At 42.1% G+C, this 11,913-nt stretch overlaps 1 protein-coding gene across 4 annotated transcripts; it reads right to left on the bottom strand.

The window, feature by feature from the left end:
* Positions 1 to 2,596: 2,596 nt before the first annotated feature.
* On the bottom strand, positions 2,597 to 7,173 carry LOC108424537 (flavin-containing monooxygenase FMO GS-OX-like 4). Of its 4 annotated transcripts, none has more exons than XM_017692625.2 (8): positions 7,095 to 7,173; positions 6,243 to 6,448; positions 5,288 to 5,426; positions 4,807 to 4,946; positions 4,461 to 4,513; positions 4,200 to 4,324; positions 3,615 to 3,932; positions 2,597 to 3,511 (listed from the first exon to the last, which is right to left on the bottom strand). In XM_017692625.2, the coding sequence occupies exons 2-8, from the start codon at positions 6,446 to 6,448 to the stop codon at positions 3,173 to 3,175; spliced, it is 1,320 nt and encodes a 439-aa protein (XP_017548114.2). In that variant the 5' UTR covers positions 7,095 to 7,173; the 3' UTR covers positions 2,597 to 3,172. The 4 variants fall into 4 exon arrangements, with proteins under 4 accessions (XP_017548114.2, XP_017548113.2, XP_017548111.2 ...); XM_017692624.2 differs by lacking the exon at positions 7,095 to 7,173 and adding an exon at positions 7,021 to 7,083; XM_017692622.2 differs by lacking the exon at positions 7,095 to 7,173 and adding an exon at positions 6,675 to 7,082.
* Positions 7,174 to 11,913: the final 4,740 nt, after the last annotated feature.

Here is an 11,913-nt window from a genome sequence, read left to right on the forward strand (position 1 = left end):
ACACTACAGGCTGATCCAACTTTGATGTAATGTCCTTAAAACAAGTCAAATGAGGCTCAGTATTGTGTGTGGCCTCCACGTGCCTGTATGACCTCCCTACAACGCCTGGGCATGCTCCTGATGAGGTGGCGGATGGTCTCCTGAGGGATCTCCTCCCTCCTCCTTTCATCTGTGAAGAGCACAGGGCGCCAGTGGCGAATTTGCCAATCCTGGTGTTCTCTGGCAAATGCCAAGCATCCTGCACGGTGCTGGGCTGTGAGCACAACCCCCATCTGTGGACATCGGGCCCTCATACCATCCTCATGGAGTCGGATTCTAACCGTTTGTGCAGACACATGCACATTTGTGGCCTGCTGGAGGTCATTTTGCAGGGCTCTGGCAGTGCTCCTCCTGTTCCTCCTTGCACAAAGGCGCAGGTAGCGGTCTTGCTGCTGGGTTGTTGCCCTCCTACGGCCTCCTCCACATCTCCTGGTGTACTGGCCTGTCTCCTGGTAGCGCCTCCAGCCTCTGGACAGATACAGCAAACCTTCTTGCCACAGCTCGCATTGATGTGCCATCCTGGATGAGCTGCACTACCTGAGCCATTTGTGTGAGTTGTAGAGTCTGTCTCATGCTACCACGAGTGTGAAAGCACCACCAACATTCAAAAGTGACCAAAACATCAGCCAGAATGCATAGGTACTGAGAAGTGGTCTGTGGTCCCCACCTGCAGAACCACTCCTTTATTGAGTGTGTCTTGCTAATTGCCAATAATTTCCACCTGTTGTCTATTCCATTTGCACAACAGCTGTGAAATTGATTGTCAATCAGTGTTGCTTCCTAAGTGGACAGTTTGATTTCACAGAAGTTTGATTTACTTGGAGTTATATTGTGTTGTTTAAGTGTTCCCTTTATTTTTTTGAGCAGTTTATAAACAGTACCTCATGTGCAATACTCCATGTGAATTTCAGCCAAAATATCCTTACAATGTAAATATCTTAGCTTTTTTATTTATTTATAATTTTTGGGTTTTTTTTGTGAAGGATAGTTTATATTTTTGATCTAATTTTTTTATATTTAGTTTTAATATATATTGCCTATATAGTAACACGTAACAAAGTTAATTACTTGTTTGTTCATTCTCTTCTTGTTAATACTTCTCTTTTTCTTGAGTATGTTGCTGTCCCTTTGCTGCTGTGCTGTAGTGGGACTAATAAAGGATTATTTTATCTTCAATCCATGGGGATTAATATGGAGTTGGCCCCTGATTGTGTCTGTAACAGCCTCCACTCGTTTGAAAAGGCTTTTTATAAGACTTTGGAGTGTATCTGTGCAAATTTGTGCCCATTCAGTCAAAAGAGCATTTATGAGGTCAGGCACTGATGTTAGACGATATGGCACGGCTCCCAATCCATGTTCCAATTGATGCCAAAGGTGTTGAGTGGGGATAAGGTCAGGGCTCTGTGCAGGCCACTGGAGTTCCTCCACACCAAACTCATCAAACCATGGAGCACTGGTCTTCCCCAAACTGTTGCCACAAAGCTGGAATCATATAATTGTCTACAATGTGTTTGCATGCTGTAGAAGACTATGCACTCCGAATGACAGCGTTCTTCTATCCTCCACCAAACTCAGATTTTTCCATCAGACTGCCAGATGGTGAAGCATGGTCCATAACTCTAGAGAATGTTTCCACTGCTCCAGAGGTGGCGGGATTTACACCACTCCTGCCGACACTTGGCGTTGTGCATATTGATTTTAGGCTTGTGTGTAGCTGTTCAGTCATGGAAACCTATGTCATGAAGCCTCTGACACAGTTTTGTGCTGATATTAGAGGCAGTTTGGAACTCTGTAGTAAGTGATGCAACCGAGGATAAGTGATTTTTACTCACTAAAATCAGCAACTGTGTTTCAGCACTTGGCAGCCCCCCTCTGTGCCTACCACTTTGTGGCTGAGCTGTTGCTCCTAGATGTTTCCATTGCACAATAATAGCACTTACAGGGCAGATCTAGCAGGGATACAATTTTATGAACTGAGTATTACAGAAGGAGAAAATATAATAGATAATTATTGTAGTAGCACTATAGAAATTGTATAGTTTCTAATATTATTACTATAGATCTTTTTGTTTTTCGTAAAAAAAAAACAAAAAATTATTAGGCTCATTTGCAGAAGTGTGGACGACTCCATTGAGAATATTACATTCCATTTGCATTGAAAAGTTAGTCATTACAATAATAATGTTAAGAATTAAGTTGTAATTTATGCAGTTTTAGTGTCCTATTTGTTTGCATCAGTAAAAGAATGATCTTTACTGAACTATGCACTTATTCTTGTGGAATTTGCAGAGACATTTACTATTTATCTTATTCATGGTTTTCTTTCTTGTGGTAGCCTACTTCTTGGTACAATTTAGAATATTAAATGTCACGTTTAATGTGACAGCACCTCTATAAAAACAGACTATAAGAATCCAGTGGATACTGGAAAGGTCAGAGAAAAGCAAGTACAAGGATTGAACAGCTACTGCCCGTTTCAATACTGTTTTTAACAAGCCCTTGTCCTCTTTGCCTCACCATTTCCCTTCAAAGGAGTCCTTGATGCCATCTTAAGAGCTTAATTACTGTATTTGCTTAAGTGAATTTTATTAGTTGAGCCCTCAGAGGGGGAATCAAGTGAACATGACTGTCAACTTTGCAGGAAAACTTGCCCAGAAATCACAGACCTGATGCACCTTTCTTCTGAAATCAGAAATAAAGGTAAGCAAAGCTGTGTAGAAGCCATAGCATATGGTCATATAGTATGTTAAAATGCTTAAGATTGGCTTTAGGATACAAGCTACTCCTGATACCCCTAAATGTTAATACAACTTATCTGCTAATTATAGCTAAAGTGTATATGGCTAACAAGAATTCAACACACAGTTATTCACCAATTTTATGTACGATATGTTTGAAAAATGTTTTGGATTTGCATAGCTAGCTGATCAGCACATTACTGCTAACCTAGTTGAAGGCAAATGCATTCCAATTAAAAACCTCTGCTCCGCTCTTCCATTTGTACTGTGTGGGGCCACTTGCTTAATGTAGATGTGACGCACTTCCATGTGGTGAGTCAAAGTTGGTGAGGGCATGTTTAAAACATACTGAAACGGGGTCCTATAATCACTTTCCCTTGGTCCTACAACTAACACTAGACCTTATCTATCGGTACAGATGGTGCTTCCAGAAGCTGCCACTGCGTGGCATCAACAAGTCTGTAGTTAATTTGTTTGTAAGCCTGAGGCTTCGCCTGGCGCTGTCTCCTTACTTCTTCATAAAGACTCTGTATAACCGGCTGTGGAGGAGAGAATCCTGCTGTGGTCGCCAGATCTTGGTAGTAAACCCACTGCTCGGAGTCCATTTTCAGACAGTGTTTCGCTTGAACACCCATCTGTGTTTTCCTTGTTCTCTCTCTTTCAGCCTCTTCTTCCATCACTTCACGTGAAGGCAGCTGAACTGTGCCCTCAAGAACTGCAAGTGCAAACTGGACCTGGGGGAAGAAAATTAGAGCATGAGACAGAAAGACAAACATAAAGTAAAAGAAATTGCAGTGTATGCCTATAACCAAGTAAATAGCTCCTTTAGATGCTCACCTGACAATGAAAGTGAGGAAAAGGGCAGATCACTTTGCAGATGCCTAAAAAAAAGAGCGAGGGGAAGGCAGGAGGCAGCAGGTACTTGTACAGAGGAGCCACTAGGTGGTGCTCTACCTCCAGGCCAAGCTGTTTGGGGCAGAGGAATGGGAAGTGGTAACTGTATCCAGTGCAAAGTAGGAGAACTTGAGCTTGGGCCACTGATCCATCCTGGAACAGCAAAGAGCCATCTTCGAAGACCTTCACCACAGGGGCTGCCTGCTGAATTTGTGGGGGCAAAGAGAACTGCACAGCTGGCTTATTATGGCTCAGGGTCACCTACAAATAAGGATTATGAGCACAGAGGGAAGAATAAGTCGGTACATGCTTACCACACTGCTGACAGCCACACATTGCATCTTTCTACATTACTTCAAAGACCAACATAAATGAAATACATCTGCATGTCTTAATATCATTAAATGAGCAAACAGAAGATTAATAAAATGAACCATTCTAACGAAAGACATGCTCTAGTTTAGTACATGCTCTGTTCCTAAAGAACTGTATTAACAATGACTTATTTCTAATAGTAAAGCCTCTCACCTTGGCTTTAGCTTGAGCGAGCTCGAATGAGATATCAACTCCAGATGCTCCAGCACCCAGAACCACAACAGATTGATGGGCGAACGGTTCTGGGCAGCGATAAGAGTGGCTGTGCATCACCTTTCCTGAGAAGCGAGGAACGGAGTGAATGAAAGATAGAGGGAGAAATCAGCAGAGAGAGAGATATGGTTAGAGTGTACGTGAGTAATAGTTTGCACTTTCAGGGTCATGTTTGTTGTCAACACTAAACATCTGCTGCACCTTTAAAATGCTCCATTCCTGGAATGGAGGGCAGGTGAGGCACAGAGTAATGTCTGTAAAAGAGGAAGGAACACATGAGTCATGCCTAGAGGTCTGCTGCTCTTTTCCTCACAGCTTCCTTCACATAATTTCCTTGTGAATGGTTTAAAAAGCGCTCATTCATATCCTCACAGCAAGGCTGAAATTGCTTTTAATGCCAGGACAATGACTGAGAAAATGGAAATAATCCTCTTTTAAGATGATAATCGTACGTTAAGGAGAGCGCCTCTGCAAAAATTGTGCTAAGGGATCAACTTCACTTTGTGTACAAGTGGCTTTTTGTGCTGTCACAAATGGCATTCCTCACCCACTGCAGATGAACACCGAGTCGAATGTCTGTGTGCTGTGCCCTCCGTACGTGCCACGCGAAATTACCTCCCACGTCACAGCTCCCCCCTCCTCCGTCTCCATGGAGATGGGCTTCACCTCTTCCACCACGGTGTTGAACTGTTGACGAGAGAAAAGACCGTCGCAAGCACTACTTTAGCCTCAACACAAAAACGTTACTCACTAATACCACAGGACATTTACAGGCCACTCGTCACTGGCCCAGAGGCATACCTGATTGGCTGTGTTTTTTGCTACTGTCTCTATGGCAGTGCTTTTGGCCAGCGGTCAGTGAAGTTCGTAAAAGACTGGATAGCTCAAGAACATTGTTATGCTACATCTCTGTGCCTGGCAGATATGTTCTAAATAGAATGCACAGCAGAGAGTTCTAAAAACATTCATGTAATTCGTAAATATGATCTGAAATAAAGAAAAAGACAAGATCATCTCAATTTGAAAACCTTTATATGTGGTGTAATGGCATGACTCTTGCAGTATCTCTCCAAATACTGCTGAACATCCTGGTGGGACAGAAATGAGGGCAAGTGGGAGTCGAAGGGAAAATCAGGAAACATCATAACCTCCTTAGGCAGGTTGGTTCTAAAAATGGAGAACATGCAGAAAGACATAGGAGTTATGGCCTAAATAAATAAGCTTAAAGTACTGCCTATATGTAATTGCTTTAAAAATAGCCTGACCCAGTGGTTCCCAACTCTGCCCTGTAGATATTGTTTTCCCTGCTCCAACACATATTTCAACTCATTGAGGGCCTGTTAGCCCTTTAAAGTGTAGTTTTATTATTCAGTTATTAATCTTACCATTCAGGACCTACCTGTTCAATTGCTTGTTAACACAAATAGCTAATCAGCCAATCACATGGGTGTGGTTTTTTTATTTTGGGGTTTTTTTCCCTCGATTTACCACTATTTTATCATTATTATCAACGTTACATATAGGACTCCAGAGACACTTAAGTGCAGTGATCATCCTGGAAAGTAAATAAAATGGCTATATTTGTGTTGTAGACGTTGTAACCCCTGGTTCCTATCAAATCTAGTCTGTATGTTTCTATGTAATGTAAAATTTTACTGCAGACCCTAAATGTCTTTGTCAACAAAATTTCGCAGAAATTTCAAGTGACGTTGGACCATTTCTGCAGGTCCGTTTTTCATGAAGCGTTCGCACGATTGGGGAGAACAAGGGAATCTCAAATCTCTGTTCTTAAATAGTGTAAAAACAAAAACGGGAAAAAGAAGTTACGGTTGACAGTGACGGTAACTCTGTAACTACAGTGAAACTAGAACTCTTACAGTGTAGCTATGAAGAAAAGGTCCATTTTGGGCCCTTGAAATTTAGCTGATTAGTTGGACCAAGACCAGAACAAATGGCTCAGAAGTAGTGCGAGCAGTGGTCTACCTGAGGTTCCTGTACATGCTGCTTTGAACAGGAAGGCCATTGTCATAAGTGCCCACACGTTCCTCATAGAACCACGTACCACCCACGTGGTCAGTCAGCTCGTACACCACCGGGAGGTCAAACTCTCTGGGTCGAGACAAAATGTGTCGGGCCGCACACAGGCCTGCGGCCCCTGCGCCCACCACCGCCACGCGGAGCCTCCCCATCTGTGGGAGGAAGAACACTGAGGAGGGGGCGGACACGCAAGCAGAGGGACACAGGCGAGGATAAAGTGTAATGACATTCACACACAAAAGCCAAACCGCAGGGGTGACAGACCAAACCGAGTGACTCAAAAGCACCAGACCATTTCACGATCTTCTCCGAGGCAGGAAAAACAACGTGAATCGCATTTGTCATGTCCCGTTGAAGCGTTTTGCCGGACTTTTTTACCTTTCCTCGCGAGTCAGGATGAGAAACGCTGAAACTTCAGTGCAGAAACCGACACCAGTCTAGTCTACAGGAGATACGGCTGCACTTGCTGCACCATTCGCCATTTTGGAGTGTCTGCAAAACGTATCGGGTCACATTCCCACCGTATTAGTAGCTAATGTGTCACTAAGGCGAACTTTGCTCCTCTGAGATCTGTCGGCACGCGGTTTAGCGAGACTAAAATCAGCCTAATGCCGTTCATATAAAGCCCATTCACCCGTCGTGACACAAGGGAACGCTAGCTTTGGAAATGCAGCGGTCAGTGCGCGATTCGTTTCTTCTGAAGTAGCCCAAACAACCAGCTCACTAGAATGGCACTGCTGCAGCTCGACAAGGCTTCGTGTGCTCTCCCTTCCTCTTCCTCCTCCTTCTCCTACATACCCCACAGCGTTACTCCTCCAACAAAGCTCTCAAACCGCAACCTCACAAACTTTCGTCCAACGGCCGCTCACGGCGCGGACTCTGTTTTGTCGTCTGCTCCCTGCTACATTTTATATCTGTGCTTTTTTTTTATCCTTTTCCACCTTATCATTCGTGGATATGACATTTTCTCAACTTGCTCCCATTCCCACAGCTTGCAGGGGAAATATATATATATTTGATTCCAGATATTTTCCTTTTCTGTCACCCCCCGATTTCACTTCATAGTTCCAGGGGTGGATTTAGTGATTCTGGGGCCTCATGAGCTCACAAAGCATTGTCTCGGCTATTACTGCCTAAAACGATATCATGGCAGATGGAATCTTAAATCTGGTCGATATATCTGATAACGGTGTAAGAACACACACACACACACACACACACACACACACACAAACCGCTTATCCTTCTGGGTCGCGAGGTTAGGCCTATCCTAGTCATTGGGAGCAAGGCAGGAAACACCCTGGGCAGGTGGCCGGTCCATCGCAGAGGTTGTAAGACTATAATATGATTATTTAACTTCTATACTTTTTACTTCAGAAATGTTATTCGGTGAAATGATCTTACTTGGCAGGTCATTTTGTTTGTTTTTAAGAAACAATGCTGGAAACAAGTAAAATGATCTGCCAAAAGAGTGAGATAGTTTGGTATAGGCAAGGTAGAAGTAAAGATATGAGTAGTGAGATTACATTTCAGGAGGTAAAGTAGCACAATACCATTACATTCTGAGAAATGGAATCAGTTAGAAATGTAATTAATTTGAATGGATTCATTTTTTGACTAATAACCCCAACACAATTACCCCACTAACTCGAGTAACACTAATACCAGCATTATGTACAGTCTGCTGAGCCTGTGATCTATTCTGATAGGAAAAATAAAGTTAGCTTTTGGAGAGCAGCAAGAAATTTTTGCGTTCCTCCCTCTTTTTTCATTTCTTTGCTATACTTGTATAACTTTATTCAATTTATTAGATTAGGTTGCTGCTGCTGGCTAATCATTTGTGTTGTGAAAAAATTGAGAACCCAGGCTCTGACAAATGGAGGTTCAAACTTATTATTTAGCAGAAGAAAAGCCAAGGGAGGGGGAATCACTGGTGTCAAATGTGCAAAAATATCACAGCCACCATAAGTCCTACTACACGCTTGGGAAAGGAGGGAGGAGGGAGGGGTAGTCAAGTCATCGCTGTCACATCATACACACTGCACCTTTAAAGTAAATCAGCAGGCTAAAACTCTAAGAGTCGAGAGACAGAGAAGGAAAGTAAGTGGAGGGGATGAGAGGATGTGGCAAGTGTTCTCCCTGCCTAACACAGACTTGCTCAAAGCAAATACATTTATCCAAATTGTATGTAAATTAGACATTCTACAATTGCTGATTCATCGTTACATCAATACTATTATAATGTGGACTCAGTGTCATTGGTGAGATTGAGTCAACAAAGATAGTGTCCCTCCTGCGCATCTTAATAATGTCATCAAGAGTTGCTCTTAGTTGACCAAGGCCTTGAAGATTCCTGAATAGTCACCTTTCAGAAGTAATAATAATAATAATTATTATTATTATAAAGTGGGTGATACAGCAAAAATATAATATTTTGATAATTCAAGAAATCTTTATGATACATGATATGTCATGATATTTATTTTTTCAGGCATCTGATCAGTTGGAACATAGTAAAAAGAACTAGTAGTGCTCCATAAAAACAAAACAGTCAAACACTGTGAACACAGTGATTTCTATTCAATATTCGGTGTGCTGTATTTCACTACATCCAGTTAAACTGGACTAATTTTGGTCTCTTTACAATGAAAAATGCACTTGGTCAGTGTTCTCCAAATAGATTGTATTGTATTCTGACATCATTTCACGATAATCACAATAACAATATATATTGTCTTATCACTGAGGTGTACCTTTCACCCAATGAAATAATGATGGAAAAATCCAGTTCCAACTCACCACCATCAGGATGTGTGGTAGGAAAGATTGGAGATGGGCATAAAAAAGTCCTTATCTCATGTCACAGCGTCCTTCTCAAGGAACATACCACAAAAGCCAAAGAACTACATTTCCTAGGTGTGAAAATGATATTCTTAAGAAAAATATTCTATGTTAAAAATAAGTTTGATTATGGGAGATAATCTGCTCTCCTTCAAGCAAGTGTGAATAAATTTGATTTCAATACAGGAACACATGGGATTGTTTATGTACTCATACAAAGATGCTTTTGGTAACCCAAATCCAAAACTCTCCCTAAATCATTTAGTCCTACTTTTCATTCCACTTTCCCTGCTTTTCTGAGCTACAGTATGAACATGTGGTAGATCAACCAAAGCCCTTTTATCCCATCCTGCCATTATTTTTTCATCTATCCTTCCTTTGAAAACCATCAATTTTGCTTCTACTCATATTTTCAATCTAGAGTGACCAACCTTGGTGTGAAGCTTCAGGCTACTGAGCTGGATTAAAGTATTGCAATTGTCATACTGAGATCCCTCTTCTGTCAAACCCTTCTTTATCTTTCTTTCAAGTCTCCTCTCCACTGTTGTGATCCATAATGTGATCCATAATTTTGTACTTTTGCTATCAAGCTAAAACCACTGAACATAATGTGTAACCAAAGGCCAATTTAACTTAGATTTACAGTTCCTGTTTTTCAACCCAGTTGATTTTCCATTTCATTCCATGTTTCCATAGTTATTTCATTCAAATTATTTCATTCTTAAGGGCAGAACAACTGCTACAAATTTATCATGGATGAGTCTAAAACCAATGCAGTATATGATATGAAGTGCTTTTCTTTCCGAGTATACAATCACCCATATGTCCGGCTGGACACTGAAGGACGACCGACTGCCGAGCCCTCCTGCTTCCCACTTCAGACCAGCTGCCCATGCCCCAGCTGCCACCACCTGCCTTGGACTAGCTGCCCACCCTACACTGATGTTCTCATAGACTCCTAGCTATTTCTAATACCAATATTACTGCTATTTATATTAGTAATATAATCATTTGTAGGTAGTTTGACCAGAGGAGGATGGGTCCCCCCTGTTGAGCCTGGTTCCTCCCAAGGTTTCTTCCTCAGTTCTGAGAGAGTTTTTCCTTGCCACTGTTGCCCCTGGCTTGCTCACCGGGGGGGGGGGGGGGGGGGGGGGGGGGGGGTTTGTACATTCTTACAGTCCTGTTAAAACTTTGTCTTTTTCTGTAAAGCTGCTTTGTGACAACAACCGTTGTAAAAGCGCTATACAATAAATTTGATTTGATTTGATCACTAGCTGTTTATTTTCATGCCATTACTCAGAAACTGAAACAGCCACTAGGTTAATAATGGAGAATGGTCATTTATATTTTCCAATGACAGGTGTTGCATATCATGACAAAACTTTTACAAATTTTAAACCACTTAAATACGTTCTTATGAAGTCTTAACTCACCTTCCATCTTAGGCTTGGAGTCTTCTTATGTTATCACAGAGTTCTGTATTTTATACTGCCATTTAAGCAAAGTGAGTGTTATATTTGTGTTCATAAGCTCTTTACGGAGCCCTATAGCAATGCTATAACAAAATAATGGCAGAGATAGATATGTTTTCTCTGACTCTCAAGTAAAATAAGTTTTATTTTGCTGTTTTTAAGTTGTTATGTATGCTAATGGTTATGCCAAAACACTGAAATTTAGTTAAGCATATTTCAAATTATGGGCGGCATGGTGGCGTGGTGGGTAGCGCTGTCGCCTCCCAGCAAGGAGGGCCTAGGTTCGATTCCCCTGCCGGGTGACCGGGTCCTCTCTGTGTGGAGTTTGCATGTTCTCCCCGTGTCTGTGTGGGTTTCCTCTGGGTTCTCCGGTTTCCTCCCACAGTCCAAAGACATGCAGTCAGGCCAATTGGACATGCTGAATTCCCCCTAGGTGTGAATGTGTGAGTGACTGTCTGTGTCTGTCTGTCTGCCCTGCGATGGACTGGCGACCTGTCCAGGGTGTATCCTGCCTTCCACCTGAAGACTGCTGGGATAGGCTCCAGCTCCCCCCGCGACCCTGACAGAGAAGCGGCTTAAAGGATGGATGGATGGATGGATGGATATTATTTGGCTCATAAGTAGAATGATCAGTCTGTACAATTAAATGAAAAGCCTGATTCATGAAGTCATGTCTGTCCTTCTACTATTGGTATTGGTACCACAAGAAATTGCTTTCCTGTACACAATATTCAATTAATTGAAAAACAACCCAGATGTAGGACAATTTCAGACCATTTTGCGCTGTCTTTCGAAGGGGGATTTGTTGAGTGGAGTCAGGGCTGTTGCCCAACAACTTCGTACTAACTGCCGCGATCAAGTGCATGATTACAGGAGTACAGCAAAGACAACAGAAGCCCTATTCCTCCGGTGCAGCTTTAAGGCACCTAGCCTGAATTTAAATCAGCAGCTTCTCATTTTCTTAACAACCGTTACAACCGGTCCTTTTAAAATGTACTGTGTTTTAGTTTATTGTCTTACTCTTTCTTTAGACCTTCCAGAATTCCCCAAATCAGCAGAAAATAGAAAGCTTCACTGGGGAGATTAGTGACTTAAAATTCAGTCTTGCTGGCCCAGGGGAGTATGACATTATTACTATCTCAGATAACATTTACTGCATAATGATTATCTGCCTCACTCAGTTGATGGTGGAACCAGTGTGGTCATCCTAGCCAAATAGTAGGAGAGACTGGTGAGAAAAGCTCTAATGCTCTGCTTTGGATATATAGGAACTGATGCACAGTGTGCATTCACCTAACATATCA

Source organism: Pygocentrus nattereri, chromosome 18 (assembly GCF_015220715.1).
Source record: "Pygocentrus nattereri isolate fPygNat1 chromosome 18, fPygNat1.pri, whole genome shotgun sequence".
Lineage (NCBI taxonomy): Eukaryota > Metazoa > Chordata > Actinopteri > Characiformes > Serrasalmidae > Pygocentrus > Pygocentrus nattereri.

Coding starts and splice junctions, on each gene's coding strand:
- LOC108424537 (XM_017692625.2), bottom strand. CDS start 6,448: ATGGGGAGGCTCCGCGTGGCGGTGGTGGGCGCAGGGGCCGCAGGCCTG. Junction 4,514..4,806: donor TCGGTGTTCATCTGCAGTGG/GTGAGGAATGCC, acceptor CCTCTTTTACAG/ACATTACTCTGTGCCTCACC. Junction 4,325..4,460: donor AGGAATGGAGCATTTTAAAG/GTGCAGCAGATG, acceptor CTCGCTTCTCAG/GAAAGGTGATGCACAGCCAC.